This window comes from Protopterus annectens, chromosome 3.part0 (genome assembly GCF_019279795.1).
Source record: "Protopterus annectens isolate FY-2018-M chromosome 3.part0, PAN1.0, whole genome shotgun sequence".
NCBI lineage: Eukaryota > Metazoa > Chordata > Ceratodontiformes > Protopteridae > Protopterus > Protopterus annectens.
The window spans coordinates 924,786,538-924,801,537 of record NC_056731.1 but is presented as its reverse complement, the minus strand read 5'-3'; the positions used below and the strand labels follow the sequence as shown (position 1 = coordinate 924,801,537).

General features: G+C 35.4%; 1 protein-coding gene across 2 annotated transcripts in view; it reads left to right on the top strand.

Annotated features, from left to right (window-relative positions):
- LOC122796627 (serpin B5-like) overlaps positions 1 to 15,000 on the top strand; it is a 411,192-nt gene that overhangs the window by 358,382 nt on the left and 37,810 nt on the right. For both annotated transcript variants that reach the window (XM_044065250.1, XM_044065249.1), the window contains exon 6: positions 4,960 to 5,124. In XM_044065250.1, the coding sequence (XP_043921185.1) occupies positions 4,960 to 5,124 (165 nt within the window). The remainder of the gene's footprint in view (positions 1 to 4,959; positions 5,125 to 15,000) is intronic.

Genomic DNA, 15,000 nt, shown 5'->3' with positions numbered 1-15,000 from the left:
TATCCAGACAGGGAGGTCAAGAAGCAATTGGATGAAATAGTTTCAGGGGAGGTCTGCAATTTATAAGCCTTGAATCTTATTGGATAACAGCACTGTAAGTTTTTAAGATGTGAAAAAGGATTTGCCTACTTCTCTGATGTTGCAAATACAGTGGATAAGCAAGTTACTAAAAATTCTGGAAGAAATTGTCAGGATTTCTAACTGCAGGCAAGAAAGATGGAACAGAAACATGTCTTGTAGACAAAAGAGGTAAGAATTTAAAGGGCATTCTTCATAAGAGATGGCTCATTGTAAGTAAAAATGTTTATCCAACATTTAAAGGTACCTTTAAATGTTGCCAATGCAACCAGTATAAGCATATTAGTCATGGCAGAAGGGAAAATGTTTTTAAACGGTAAGGAAATTATAATTCCATATTTTTAACTTTATCGCATAGTGTATGTTTTGCACAGTGTGCTGAGAGTCTTGCTAACCATTTTATAGAAGAAGATGCATGTGTTACTTCAGAGAATTTATGAGCATGTGCATGCCATTGCTACTAAAATGTCAAGAATGCTCTATATAGGCATGCTGTAAACTAATAAGACTTTAAAAGTTTTATGTTCACAGTCATGGTTATATGGAGAAGGCAAGGTGGAGGTTGAATTCAGAGAATAAGTTATGAAGGCGTTTGCCTGGCGAATGATACTGCATGTCTGCGGTGCTCAAAGTATGAATGAAAAGGAAAATTTTAAGATATTCTAAAGGAGAAGAAGATAGAGGAACTAACTGAATACTGATCATGTGACTTACTTTGAATTTGAGATGTCTTTTTGCATAATATCATAGTCTGAAGAAATCTATGAACAGCAAAAGCACTTACTGGAATCTTTTTTATATTAAAAGTTACTGGTTTTAACAGCATAGTGCTGCTTTATGTTTTACTTAAATGAATATATTTAGCTGTAGTTTTTAGTCATTTTATAATTATGCCAACAAGTTCTACACAGTCTGAGGTGCAGAAATGAAACTTTCAAAACTCAGGCTTGACCACAATCCACAAACTTTTAAATAAATAAAAGCAAATCACACAGTAACCATGTAGTATGCACTAAAATTAAATGCTTAACTTGAGTCAACATTTTTTTTTGTTCTTTTGATACTGAGACTTCCTATAGTGATTTTGATGCATTTATATGACCCAGACTGGATTTGATTACTTGCAGAACTTTTAGAGAGATTGCAAGAACTTTTCCCCTCTTGCTGATGGTAATTGGAACAAGGTCTTAATATAGAATTTAAGTAGCCTTTCATGTATAGACAAAAAGAGTTCTGAATTATATTAAGTAAGGTTGGGTGCAGATAGAAGTACTGCAGGAGACATGTTTGGATAGAAATGAGTATCTGAGTTTGACAAAGAAAGGATTTCAGTGGGAACATTTAGAGCAATATTAGGATAATGGATCAGGGGCAGGACTAGCCATCCAACATTGTAAACACTGTCTCTAGACAATGGTTACTATTGATGTGACACCCGATCCCTTGTGCAAAATGAGCTCTTGTAATAGTTGTATATTTACTTTTGTCTTATATTTTATATTGTCCAGCTGTCATTAGCATTTTCAGACAGTTATTTTTACAGATTCTAATGGCTTAATACTGCTTTTTATTTTAACTAGCATGTAGAATACAAATTATTTTGCTTCACTGTTGTGCAGCCTAGAATTGTGTGTATAGTTAGTCTGTACAGTTGTTTGTTCTTTACTTCTTATTTTGGGGGTTGTGTTCCGTTGTTACGATTTTTATATTGATACATATATATTTTGTGATTGTGTAGTTAAATCCAGTAAAGTGATTCTTTATATTGATAAAAAAATGTGAAAGTGTAATTAGTGCGTCTAAGTTTGTAGTCTCAAGTGAAAATATATGTCCATGCTACCCAAAGTACATTGGAAGAGTAAAGTATCAAAACAGTGCAGAACCTCATGAGAAAGAGGCACGAGGGTTGTAAATGTTGGAATACATGAATGTTCCACTACAGGCATTCACTCTCTTACCACTGTAATTGTTAATGGACACAAGGTTGGAAAACAAATTGCCTCCTTTCATCTACACTGCAATTTCTGGAAAAATCACACAAAGTACAGAAAATGTTCAAAATAAATAAACAGAAACATGTAGATTGGACACTCTGAATTGGCCCTAGGTGTGAGCGTGTGCATGTGTGTGCCTTCTGTGGAAGGTTGGACTGGCAACTCGACACTGTAAAACTCCACTGCCAATCATGAGCAGACAGGTGATCCGCTGTGGCGACCCCTAACCGGGAAAAAGTCGAAAGAAGAAGAAGAAGAAGAAGACAAGCTACTGTGATAGAACCTACAGAATACTACAAGTTACACAAGGGAGACAATACAGGAAGCAAAAGTGATGGGAAACTCTGCAACCTGAAACTAAAGTTGTTGGCAAAGCAGTCAAACCAAGAGCCTGTGTAATTTGTGGAGAAAGTGGTAAGCTATACGAATAAATTACAGATAATTTTTCAAGGCAAAAATGTTCAAGTCAAGTGTCCTAAAAAACATACAACTAGAAGTGTCACAGCCAATCCTGTTACAAGAAAAGACACTGCGAGAGCTGTGATTGTCAACAACTATGGGAGGGGACTGAAGCTGTAGGAAAAGAGCTGTCTAAAAATCAGAATCAGATACCTCAAATAAAAAGTCCCTTTGAATTCTCCACATGTTTTAGACCATTGAAGAAATCAGATATAAACACAGTTTCAGAGTTAAGAATAATTCTGAAGACTGAAAGGTGTTGCTTATTAATTAATTCTTTGAGTATGCTCACAAGTTTAACTTTCATGTGATCAGCCAATGACATCCTTAGAATAGTGCTAACTTTAATTTTAAAAATGACTTATGAACCTATATTCAATACATTTGAATACCCGCAGCCTCACAGATATAAGTTATAGATACATTTTCTTAGTTAAAACATTTGATATAATAAATCAGTATATAGCATTAAAACTGATGAAATGTGGTGATTTAAATGACATGCAATACACAGTTCACCTGGAGAGTTTTCACTTGCAATATAGAACTCGCAAACATTAGACCACATCAAGAGTGTCTGTGTATTGTGTATTAAGCCTCTTAATGACAAATCTATCATTATAACATATCTCACTCAGATGTCGCTCTTGACTGCTGTAATGAGTTCTTGGACTATAAATCGTAAAGCAAAATGGCGCATTAGGTATAATCTGGGGTTCATTCCTGAAATGTACATGTGGCCTTTATTCAGAACACTGATTATTCCCAGCTGTCCAACACCCTTGCAGAATCAGGACTAGTTGCAACTACCTGTAGGAGACTGCCACTAAATAAATAAACCTATTAGTGTATAAATATGAATTTTCTTACATATTTTCTATATTGAAGGCCTAGTAATAATACTACATTTGTATATAAAACTGTGTGCCTCTTGTTTTATTCCACAGTGTAACTAGAGGCAGGGTCTACAAACTTCTTCAGTTGCAGTTAAGTAATCAATTAATATGTCACACAGCATTTAATGATTCTTGTTTTATATTTCTTATGTTCTAAGTAGACTCTGGCTGAAAAGGGGGGCCTGAGTCATCCAACAACCTGCACGATATATAAATATATAAATAGATATATATATACATGCAAGCATTGTGTTACTCCTACTTTAAATTCTGATGTAATATGCTTTTTCCATCTGTGTAGGAAAAAGTTGATTTGATTGCTAATATGTTGAACAAACAACATACTGTCATCCAAAGCACATTCCAATTAATTTACTTTTTGCACCAACTCAATATATGTCCTTAGCATTTTATTTTTGGCACTTTCAATTGTGTATACTCATGCTCCAATTCTGACTAAACCCACTCTTCATTCTGTTTCTTTTCCATTGCCAATCTGTCTATCAATCACCCTGACTCTTTTGGCTTTCTTATCCCTGTTTCTTTTTCTTTCATACCCACTACTGCTCCTTCAACTAACCTATATCCTTAATCGTCTCCTACTAATACCCCCTCCCTAACCACCCCTACATCTACTATTATCTCAGCCTCTCCACTATCAGAACTTTTTCTGCTTATGTTTTTCTTGAGTATTTCTGCTTATACCTTTCCACCTTCTCCTCTGTTTTATGTTTCTCCTCTAGTGACATCCAATCTTATTTGTGTTGATATACATACTGTACCCATATGCATTGTCATTGCTCTTATATCTACAGCTATTACATATTAACACACCTTTGGTTTATGTATGATAATATAACTACTAAAGTATATGATAAATGTTTTTACTATTTGTCTCACTATTACGTGTTAAATCATACTTAAAATGTTTATTTTTTTTAATGTTCATTGAAAAAATGTATTTTTGTGGACCTTTTCTCCCCAGGCCTCTGCTAAAAATGGGACTTGTGCCCACTCAGACTTTCCCAGTAAACAAAAGACAAATAAGTTAACAGCAACACGAATGGTAAGGTATACATCTGTGTTTTGGAGGGAGAATGCCTTGTTTCCAATAACAGAACCTTAGTCTTACTGAAATTTCAATCCTAACCACCAATGTTAAGCCAGCCTTGAAGTTCATTCCACATACCACAGCCTGAGGTTTGAAATGCTGCATGTTATTGCTAAATCATCTGCATACTAAAACCATGTAGACATACCATGGCAAGGCTATTCATCACTTACAGGTAAGTTATCCAAGAGTGGTCTACTAAAACAGTGTTGACACACAAGGCCACGCATTGTTTACAGGTAAGGTAAACACGAGTGGTCTTAGTAGTAACCACTGGTGAACATTTGGTGTACCCTTTTAAGCCAATGTCTTTGTTCAGTAATACTAAAATCCAAAATGAGGAACTTGCATATTAGTGTGCAAGTAGAAAAAAAAAATGAGTAAGTGTTTGCAATGTAATAAATTGTTAAATATTTTGCAGACTGAAAGCAAACCTGTACAAATGATGCAGCAGGAAGGTACATACCGCATGACCACTATAGATGATGTCATGACAACAATTATTGAGCTTGTTATCAATAAGGACTTGGGCATGCTTATCCTGTTACCCAAAGAAATCGACGATGAATCCACTGGCCTGGAGAAGGTAAGGTGGAAACCTAAAGAAGAAGATTAAGTATCATTTCATTTTATTTGGATGTTTCTTAGATGGTTAATTTCACTGGTTTGCTAAATGGTTTTAATTACTCCCAATTGAAATGTCGGCACTCGAGATGTTGAGTGCCAACATGATGAAAAAAAGTCCAAAAATGAGCAAATCTTGAAGACTGTACTTCTCCTTAAAACTTCTTTTTGCTGGGGGATAGCCCTCACACCCTCAAACTTATATACACCAACTCCAAGATTGTCATACCTTGGAGAAAAGGAAATATTCCAAGAATTGGCATCTCAGGCTTAGTATATGTAAATCTCTTCTTTTGGCCATTCAGTCTCCATATTTTGGGACTTGCTGTAGTGGGTCCCAACATTTCAAATAGTTCCACTTTTAACATGATGTGTAGCTCTAGCAAATACAAAACTTGTCCTCAAGAGGAAAGGTAGACTACAATGAACTCTTAGGTGTCATTTGTTTGCTTTGCTATATATAAATGAAGACTTGTTTATTTTTTACTTTTTATCCTCCTCTTCATCACCACAAGTCCACTGCCCACAAAACCAAATCAGCCCATCTGTTTCCCCAGAGGTGAGAGCCCAGTGGTAGGGAGAAGACCAGCTGAGAGTCCTATAAAGCAGCCTCTCTTCCCAGGCTGGTCTCAGACTTACCCCAGCTAAATGGTAAAGAAGAGGAGGCAGGCATGCATACTCATATTACCCCCCCTGCCTGACACAGTGAAAGCCAAGAAGGCCTCTGCAAGGGAGTGATGTACCTAACCATCTTTAGGTGTCATCAGTGCTGTGGGCTTAGCAGTTTTCTTCCTCCCAGGATAAGTGATCTGGTATTGGCTGCTGAAACTCACTCTTCCTCACCTGTTCCCTCAGACACCCATCCCATTGTTCAAGCACAGTTAGCCTGGGCTGTAGGTGGAGCTTCATACCTCCATGACAGGGGGTTAAAAGTTTGTAGGTCAATGTGCAAAGCCATGTAGAAGGCTTTTCTCTGGTAACAGACCAATCCGAGTTTTAAAATCCTGCCTCTGTCACAGTTACACAGGAGTTGAAAAGTGTCATCTGTATTACGCTTTTTGAAGATGTTGAGCTAGAGGTATATGCTCATAGCTTTTCACACAAACTGTGCATTCGGGAATCTTTCAGCATTGGAGAAGCAGTGTTATTGAGTGAACGTACTTAAAGAGATTGCATGATCATTTTTAAATATTAGCATATGTACATTATACTATAGCTCTCCTCTCTTGCAAAACACACACACATATACTTCAGCATGCAGTGCATGATCACCAGAATATTTTTGGGTCCTGATCTATCAATTCTAATACATTGTTTCCTAAACCATCACAGACATAAAAATAATCATGTCACATCCCAATTGAATGGGAATTTAAAAAAAAATGCATTTTACTGAACTGTTCATTCAGTCCAGTGTGGGAGTGATTTGCATTTATGCAACAGTAATTCTAGTTTTGTTGTTTCTGGGATACTATTTAAATCTCTTCCCACTGTCAATTCACATGATAGATGACAAAAAGCATAATATTTTGTATAGGTCTTACAGTCTGAACTGTGTTTGTATGAGGTGTTTTCCATGTTTTTACTATGAACGATAAAGTGATTATCACAGATAATCACAGATATAGCTTATGTATAGTCTTAGCAACTATTGGAGAGGTTTAAGTTAGGAAGCTGTGAATTAATAACAATATACTTGCTGTAGAAATATGGGGATTAACATGCTTCCTTTGGTAACAAGGTGTAATGCATTATTCAATCAGTCATCTAACTACAGAACAGTATTTGAAGCCCAGTAAACAGCTCTTCAAAAGGCAGTGAAAACATTTTATGAAGTCAACAGTTTTTTTTTATCTAATAACCATCTTCTAAATTTCTATGTAACCATATAAGAGGAACTGTAAACCTCTTTGGTAACTGCATAATCTCAAGAACACAGTGATGATGTTCTTTATATTACTTAGGTACTAAACAGAAACGGTGAAAATGAATTTACTGATGACACATTAACTTCATGCCACAGATATATGATGTTTTTTGTTCAATTCTGACTGTAGTTTAGAAACATTTTCAGCAAAACAGATAAACCAGATAGGCTGAAAGGTGCAAAAGAATGGAAATAATAACAAATTAGCAACATATAAAGCCTGCTACAGAAAAGTACTCACCTCTCTGACTATGAACATGAAGATATCATGTAACAGCTTACAGGAATTCTAAAAGCTGCTGCTATAACCTGGAACCCTAACTGCCCTTACTATCTGTCAACGGCATTAGCGAAACCATGTTTCCTAAAGACATACGGGGTGGGTGGGTTTGCATTATTAGCTTCTGCTTGGCCATCTTAAGCAGAGGGAGACAGCACCAGCCCACTGCCTTGATGACATCTGCTAGAGAGCTGCTGAATCTCTGGCCACATTGGTCTAACAGTGGTCACCATGCATTCAGCCAGGGATGATGTGCAGTAGCACTGCCTGCTCCCTGTCACTTGATACTTTCCTCATAAGGAGGACACTGTCTTGGAATTGGAACTAGGGAATGAATCACTGGGCCAGAGGGCTGTCAACTGAGAAGGGGGATGCCCCCAATCTTTCCCCTGAATGTGGAAGCTGTGAGCTGAAAGGAAGGGAACAAATGGACCATAGGGAGCTCACCGTGCTGGGCCTTATGTGATCCAGGAAGAGGGAGGAAAGTAGGGGAGCGCCCCCTATGGGAGCCAGAACTAGTTTGTCTAGAGGACTTAATGGGCCAGTTGGGTGAAGGTCAAACTGAAACTAAGTCAGTCAGGCATATACTATAGGCGAGGGATTAAAAAAAGAGACACACACACACACACACACACACACACACACACACACACACACACACACACACACACACACACACACACACACACACACACATCCTCACACCATCTTTCAGTTAACTTCTGATATGAAACACTCAGAACATACGTAAATATATTAAAGCCTATGTAAGATAGAAAAAGTCACAGATCTGATGCAACCTTGTAGACTGCAACTGACATCAGGTAAAGTCACGTCTCCTAAAAAGAGATATGCACAGACATATCCATTCATTTCTGATTTGTCTGTCATTTAATTTACATAAAATATTCAATAATATTAAAGTAATACAATTATATACTATCAAAACCATTCCCTTTTCCCACAAATATTTCTCTAGATGTGTGTTGTACAGTAAAAACATAATTTATTACAGAACTACAGTAGTCTCTTACTCTAAAATTAATAAGTCATGAGACAAGCTATGAAGGTAGCAAAAAACTAAAAACTAAAATGCATACCATAAAATCTACCTATTAAAGAAAAATAAAAGTTCTACAGCATATTGATGGGAAATGGGTCAGATGTCTACTCAGAACATACAGTACATAATATTTAATTTTTCTAACAATCCCTGTAGCTTATAACTCAATACTGCATTATAATATTTAATAATTTATTTCATACAGCATAGCATCTTATACTATGTTAGATATCAATATACTTGTTTGTTATTCCATCTGTGTCAGTCACTGGCATATCAAGGGATACAACCCAGCATGGTAAGTTAAGAACAGCAATAACAACGATGCAGTGTGCACTTTTCTATCTCTTCCTGTTACTCACAGATAATGACTGACGTATCTTAGGAAATTAATCATTATGCTGGCAGCATGTGTCTAATATTTTAAAGCTTGAATTATATTCACATTTACTGTACCTTTACGTAGTTTTTGTACTGTTTCATGATGTTGTTTTATACTATTGTTTCAAACATCATTTTCGAGAATTTTCTATTTAAATTATTACTTTGCATCTTGTTTTTTTTTTCCTGGCCTGTACTGAAAATGGGTCAAAACACTGCTGAATATCCTAGTGAATAAACATGCATAAATATACTGATCAACTGATAAATAAATAACCAACTAAAGAATACAAAAGAACTATGTCATGCAACTTATAAAACAAAAAACACTGGTAGTACCAAGATAAAACCACCACGACTTTATTTAACTTTTAACATTAACTGACTAAGCGCTTTCACCCGTGTAGGGCATCTTCAGAGTCAGTTTGTCACAACTCATCACAACCTTTAAATATGCATTTCAATTAACACTAACATCAAATGCTAATTGATTACGATTCTATTATGTAAACTTTGGATTTTAACCCTTTGCTTTAGTCGATATACAAGTTTTTTGTAAACAACAAGTGCACAGTTGACAATAGTGTATCTACTTTACATGTGAATTGTTTCAACACTTAAAATCTAAACATACATTTATCAACTAAAGCAATGGGTTAAAATCCAAAGTTTATATAATAGAATCATTGTTGTGACATTAGTTACTTATTTCACTTGTTGGACGTTTTATGTCATGCAAATCATACCTCCCAACCATACCGAATTACTCGGTTTTTACTGAGTTTTGGGGTCCAAATGAAGGGGTGCCACAATTCCCAAGTGGCACCCCTTCATTTCTGTTTTTTTTGCTTTATTTTTTTCAAATTCGCGCTGTCAGAGCTGATGTCATTGCGTGCGCAATGACGTCAGCTCCAACAGCGCTACCAGCCAGTCGGAATTGAGCTCAAGGAGCTCAGGTCATCATTTCCGGGCCGGCTGCAAATGCTGCGAGCAGGAATAGCAGAAGTTTCAATTTGGGCAGCAAGCAGAAATGAACGGCCGTTTTGTATTAATACGACCAGAAACAAATGGCCAAAGCACAGCAGAATGGCAGTGGCAGCTCTTGGGGACTACAAGTAAGGAATGGCAGCAGTTTCAGTAGCGAGCAGAAATGAACGACCGTATTAATGGCAGAGGATTACAAGCAGAATGGCAGCTCTGTCAGGAACTACAAGTAAGGAAAGATTTCTCCTGCTGAGACGTTGAGAGATATAAATGAAACATAGCAGTCTAATCTGTGTTTAAACTGGCATGAAATTAAAAGTATGCAAGTGAAGTTGTAGCTGTTCACGTATGCAAGCTGTTCATGTGTGCAAATTGTAAGAGTCTGCCAACTAATGTTCACTGCCCTTTTAAAAAAAAAACATATAAATTGATCAAAGAACACAGATTAATATTTTAATAACTTCAGTTTAATCCAGTAATTGTATGTATGTATAATATTTGTTGATTTGTTTTGATAATGCACATTTTTGTCACATACTAACTGCTACAAATAATGCTCTTATTTACTTCACCGTGCACAAAGCTGCTAGGAAAGGAACAGTCTGACATACTGCACATTTTCTGACATAAGCTGCAGGAAAGAAACAGGAAACAGCAGTGGAATTGCTGCTGTTTTTGCGTATTGCTAACAACTGACCTTATAAAAATAAACCCTGTGATCAATTCCCCTTTCTCTTTATCATGAAACTTAAACTTCCTGCAACCACATCTTTATTACTGCTATTATCAAACTAAATTTCTGCAGTTACGTAGCTTAATAATGTACAACTGTTATTATAAGACTAAATGCTTGGTGTTAAATGCCTGCATTGCTAATGCCTGAAGTGCTATCTTTAACTATAATGCAAAATTATACATTAGTGCTGCACAATTACACATATTCATACTCTCCTTATGAGGAACCTGTGCCATATGCAGAGACAAAGTGTTTGAAGCCACATTGTGACCATAATATCTATTCACTACATTACAAATGTCAGAGGCAGACAGAAAGTAATTATTCTGGACAAGGAGAGAAACTGTGTGTCCTAAAGCAACTGATCAGCTCATCCCTCTAATCTATCACATGGAGAGGAGAGAACAAGTGTGTCTGTGTATGCAAAACATCTGAAAAAGAATTACTGTAGCCACAGACAAACATAAATGCATAGTAAAAGTGTCCTGATGGCTAGAGGTATTCAGGCTCAAACCCTATATTTTTGATACAGGGTGAAAAGAGCCTAAAGTCCCTAGCCACCATCATTTCAGAGCTTTGCCCAGATTTTTTCTGCTAAGAGTTCAAAGCTATGGTGAGAAGTGAGAGCAGAATTTGTAGTTCCCCATTATTGACTTTGTTATTTGTCCTGTTTTTTTTGTGCTAAGAGGTTGAGAGCTATGGTGAGAACTGAGAAGTGAGAACTGAATTCACTAAATGATAGCCATTAAGTGTCAGTCTTCCTATTTTTCAGGAAACTGCTGATTTAGCATAGTGGTATGTTCTGACTGTAGTGCATAGGGTTCTGGGTTCACAACTTGCTAGTGACATGCATGGTGGTAACACAACATTTTATTCTAGCAGCTTTCCAAAATTATACAAGCAATGTTTAAAATGTGTCCCTGGTTTTTGACCTTTTGCCCCCCCCCAAAAAAAAAAAACTGAAATTGAAAATAAGTGTGAGAAGCTGTGCAAGATGCCTATGGCTTACACTACTGTCATTCTGTTTATAGTTTTGGTGTGGAAATAGACTTTTATGATGGAAATGTTCTGAATTGGGCAGTTTTGTCATTATTGGTTCATGCATTTTGTTTCATTGCCTACAATACAGCCTACTGGAAAAATGTTCAAACAATAAATTTAAAATGCACTCTAACAAGTGTGCTGTATTATACAAGGAATATAACTTAATAAAGTCAGGAAGGTGTATCAAAGAAAAGAACACATGTATGTTTCTTGTTTTGTGTGCAAGGGGCCAATGATATGAAAACAGCCCAAAGGTAATCTTTATCCACCACTGGCCAGATGCATTTTCTTTGGATGTGGTGTGGGTTTCAATGCTGCTTCAATGAATGTGAGTTTCAAGGACCGAGAAGTTTTAATGCCATGTGAGACAGTATTGCTTTGTTTATCAGATGTCTGTAAAAAATAAAATCCAAATCATTGTAGAAGTAAAGCAGTATGCACACATTAGTGTTTATGGTAAATGGGGTGAAATAGCAAGGCAATGGGACATTGGAATGGCTACAGGGGGACTGTGGTGCCTTATTTTGGTTGTTGGCCCTTCGGTTTGCGTTTGAAAGGTAGTATCCCACAATTCCATTGGAGTGGGTGGGGTTACATAATTATGTATGCAAATTAGATGTTAATGAGCGTACAGATTTGTACCTATTTTTCATAAGCCTTATCCAGATTTTTGATGTTTCCAGGTTGAGAGATATGAAACTTATTATCCATATTAGAAATTTGCTATAAGGACAAGAGGGAAGGGGATTTTAAGAATTTTTTGTTACAGAGGGAAACCCAGTGGCAAATTAAATTAAAGTCAGATCACCCACCCGGACTTAATGAGTCTATAAATGTGAGATGTTTTTTGAAATATCAAAAGTTAAAAGTAGATAAAAGTAACGATTTTGTTTGCTTACACATTACATAAAAAATGTTTCACATTTTTTAGTATTTTTTATTATCAATTTTTAAATGAATGAGTGATTAATTGAATGATTAGTTTCATTTGGCTGTTATTAGTGTTGTATTTAAGGTTTCATTTTGCTTGTATTTTTTCATTCTGATGAAGTCTACGGACGAAAGCGGAAAATAAAATTGTGTTACGCTATTACTGTGGTGTTACTACGGCTGCTTTTGGTACTTTGTGTTTTCCCAGATATGAAACTTATTTATATCACAAAGGTGATTGAAAGGTCTCCTATTGAAATGTTGGGACTTGCAACATGAAAAAAAAAACTGAAAATGCAGGAGAACAACAAATATTTAACATCACTCTTCTTCTTTTGGATTCTTTTTTTGCATGGGGGCAAGTTCCCCAAATCTTACAAAGATATAAATATATATATATATATATATATATATATATATATATATATATATAGGTAGATAGATCTACTTCACAAGCTCGAAGTTTCAAAACTTTGAACTGGAAATGGTTGAGACCATAAGATCAAAGTTTTGAAACTTCAAAATTGTAATAAAATAAATAAATAAAAAATGTGTTTTTTACATTTTTGCACAGCACCCCCCACATCCACTGCTGCATAAATATATCAACTCTGAGATCCAACTACATGAGGAAAATGGTATATTTCCCATTCTGTGCTGTGCATTGATTTCCATTCAAAGTGTTTGAAGATTCAGAACTTTGATCTTATGGTCTCGACCATTTGCAGTTCGAAGATTTGAAACTTTGAGCTTGTGAAGGGAAATATCTATCTATCTATATATATATATATATATATATATATATATATATATATATATATATATATATATATATATATATATATATATGTATATATATATATATATATATATATATATATATATATGTATGACTTAATGAGTCAGAATATGTAGAGAAGCATAGCACACATGCAAACAACAGGAAGAAAACAATCTAAAACTTAATCATATTTGATGTCTTGTTGGTAGATAAAAAAGTGTCAAGACATTATAAGACTAGTTAGGGGTACTGCAGTACAGAGTGAATGGTACTAAATGCAAAGAATAGAGGCAGCATGTTATCAGTGTAAAATGATACAAGTTATCAGACATAACAGCATGTTCATTTCCAGAGACTGTGAGGCTACTTTTGCAGGCCTTAAAACATATACAAATCTAAATGAATCAATAGTTTAATTTGCTGATTTTATGTATGGATGTTATTGAAATCTATCCATCCACAACCTCTTTTTACCAGTTTTGCACATCATCAAGATCCAAGATGTACACTGCCGGGTGGCAGTCTTGCCACAGTAGTTCTTTCACTCCATTCATTCACATGCACACTCATGCCTATGGCCAATTTAGAGTGTCCAGTCCACATACTGCATGTATTTGGAATGTGGGAGGATGCATGCAGAGGAAGCCCACAGAAACAGAAGAGGACCTGCAGACTCTGCACAGAAAGCACCCCAGCTGAGAATTGTACCAGGGAACCCCCTGCTGTGAGGCAACAACACAATCTGCTGTGCCACTATGACAACCACATGCCACTGTGGGAAAGTACAAAAACAGTGAATGGCAAAACATTGACCCCAAAGGATCAAAACTCAAAAGAATGAAAAAATAAAAAAAATAAAAACAAACCACTTGTATGGTGTCTATCCACACCCTTTGCTAGCTGTACATACTAACTCTTGAGATTGCAAAACAGCAGGGAGAGGGCAAATTCAAACTCCTACTGCTCCATAACCTCCTACAAAGTAGTACCAGCAGAAGTGATCAAATGAATATTTGATTGCTTCTTCTGACATTAAATGATTTTCAATATTTTGGAGGTTTGACTTTATGGAATCAATGTCTGTGTATATATGTATATATATATATATATATATATATATATATATATATATATATATATATATATATATGTATATATATATATATATATATATATATATATATATATATATATATATACAAACAACAAAAGTACTGAAGAACAATAAAAAACTTGAAACCTAACTACACATAATGTTCAACAGAGATATTGCCACAAGAAATAATAAACTACAGGTACAACACAAATATATTAAGCGCTTTCATCCTTTTATTTTATCAGAACTTCTTCAGAATAAATAATTAAGAAACCATGCCTTGTTTATATAGTATTTTATTCACATGACCAACTCTAATTAATTAACTTTCTATTTAAAGACATATTTCAAGCTTAAAAAATTAAACAGTTGTTATCAATGGTTTACAATAATCATATCTATATATTAATATTAAACGATAATAGTAATATAATAGTAATAGCAATGCATAAGTGTTGTATAATCTTTGAGCCATTAAAAAAATTTAATATTAATATGCTCATTTGCATGTTTTCTATTTTTATCAGAAGCCATTCTGCTTCTTTACCATCTAGCATTATGTTAAAATTGCCTGTAAATTCTCCTATAGGCTCATGATCAAGAGCAACAAATATAA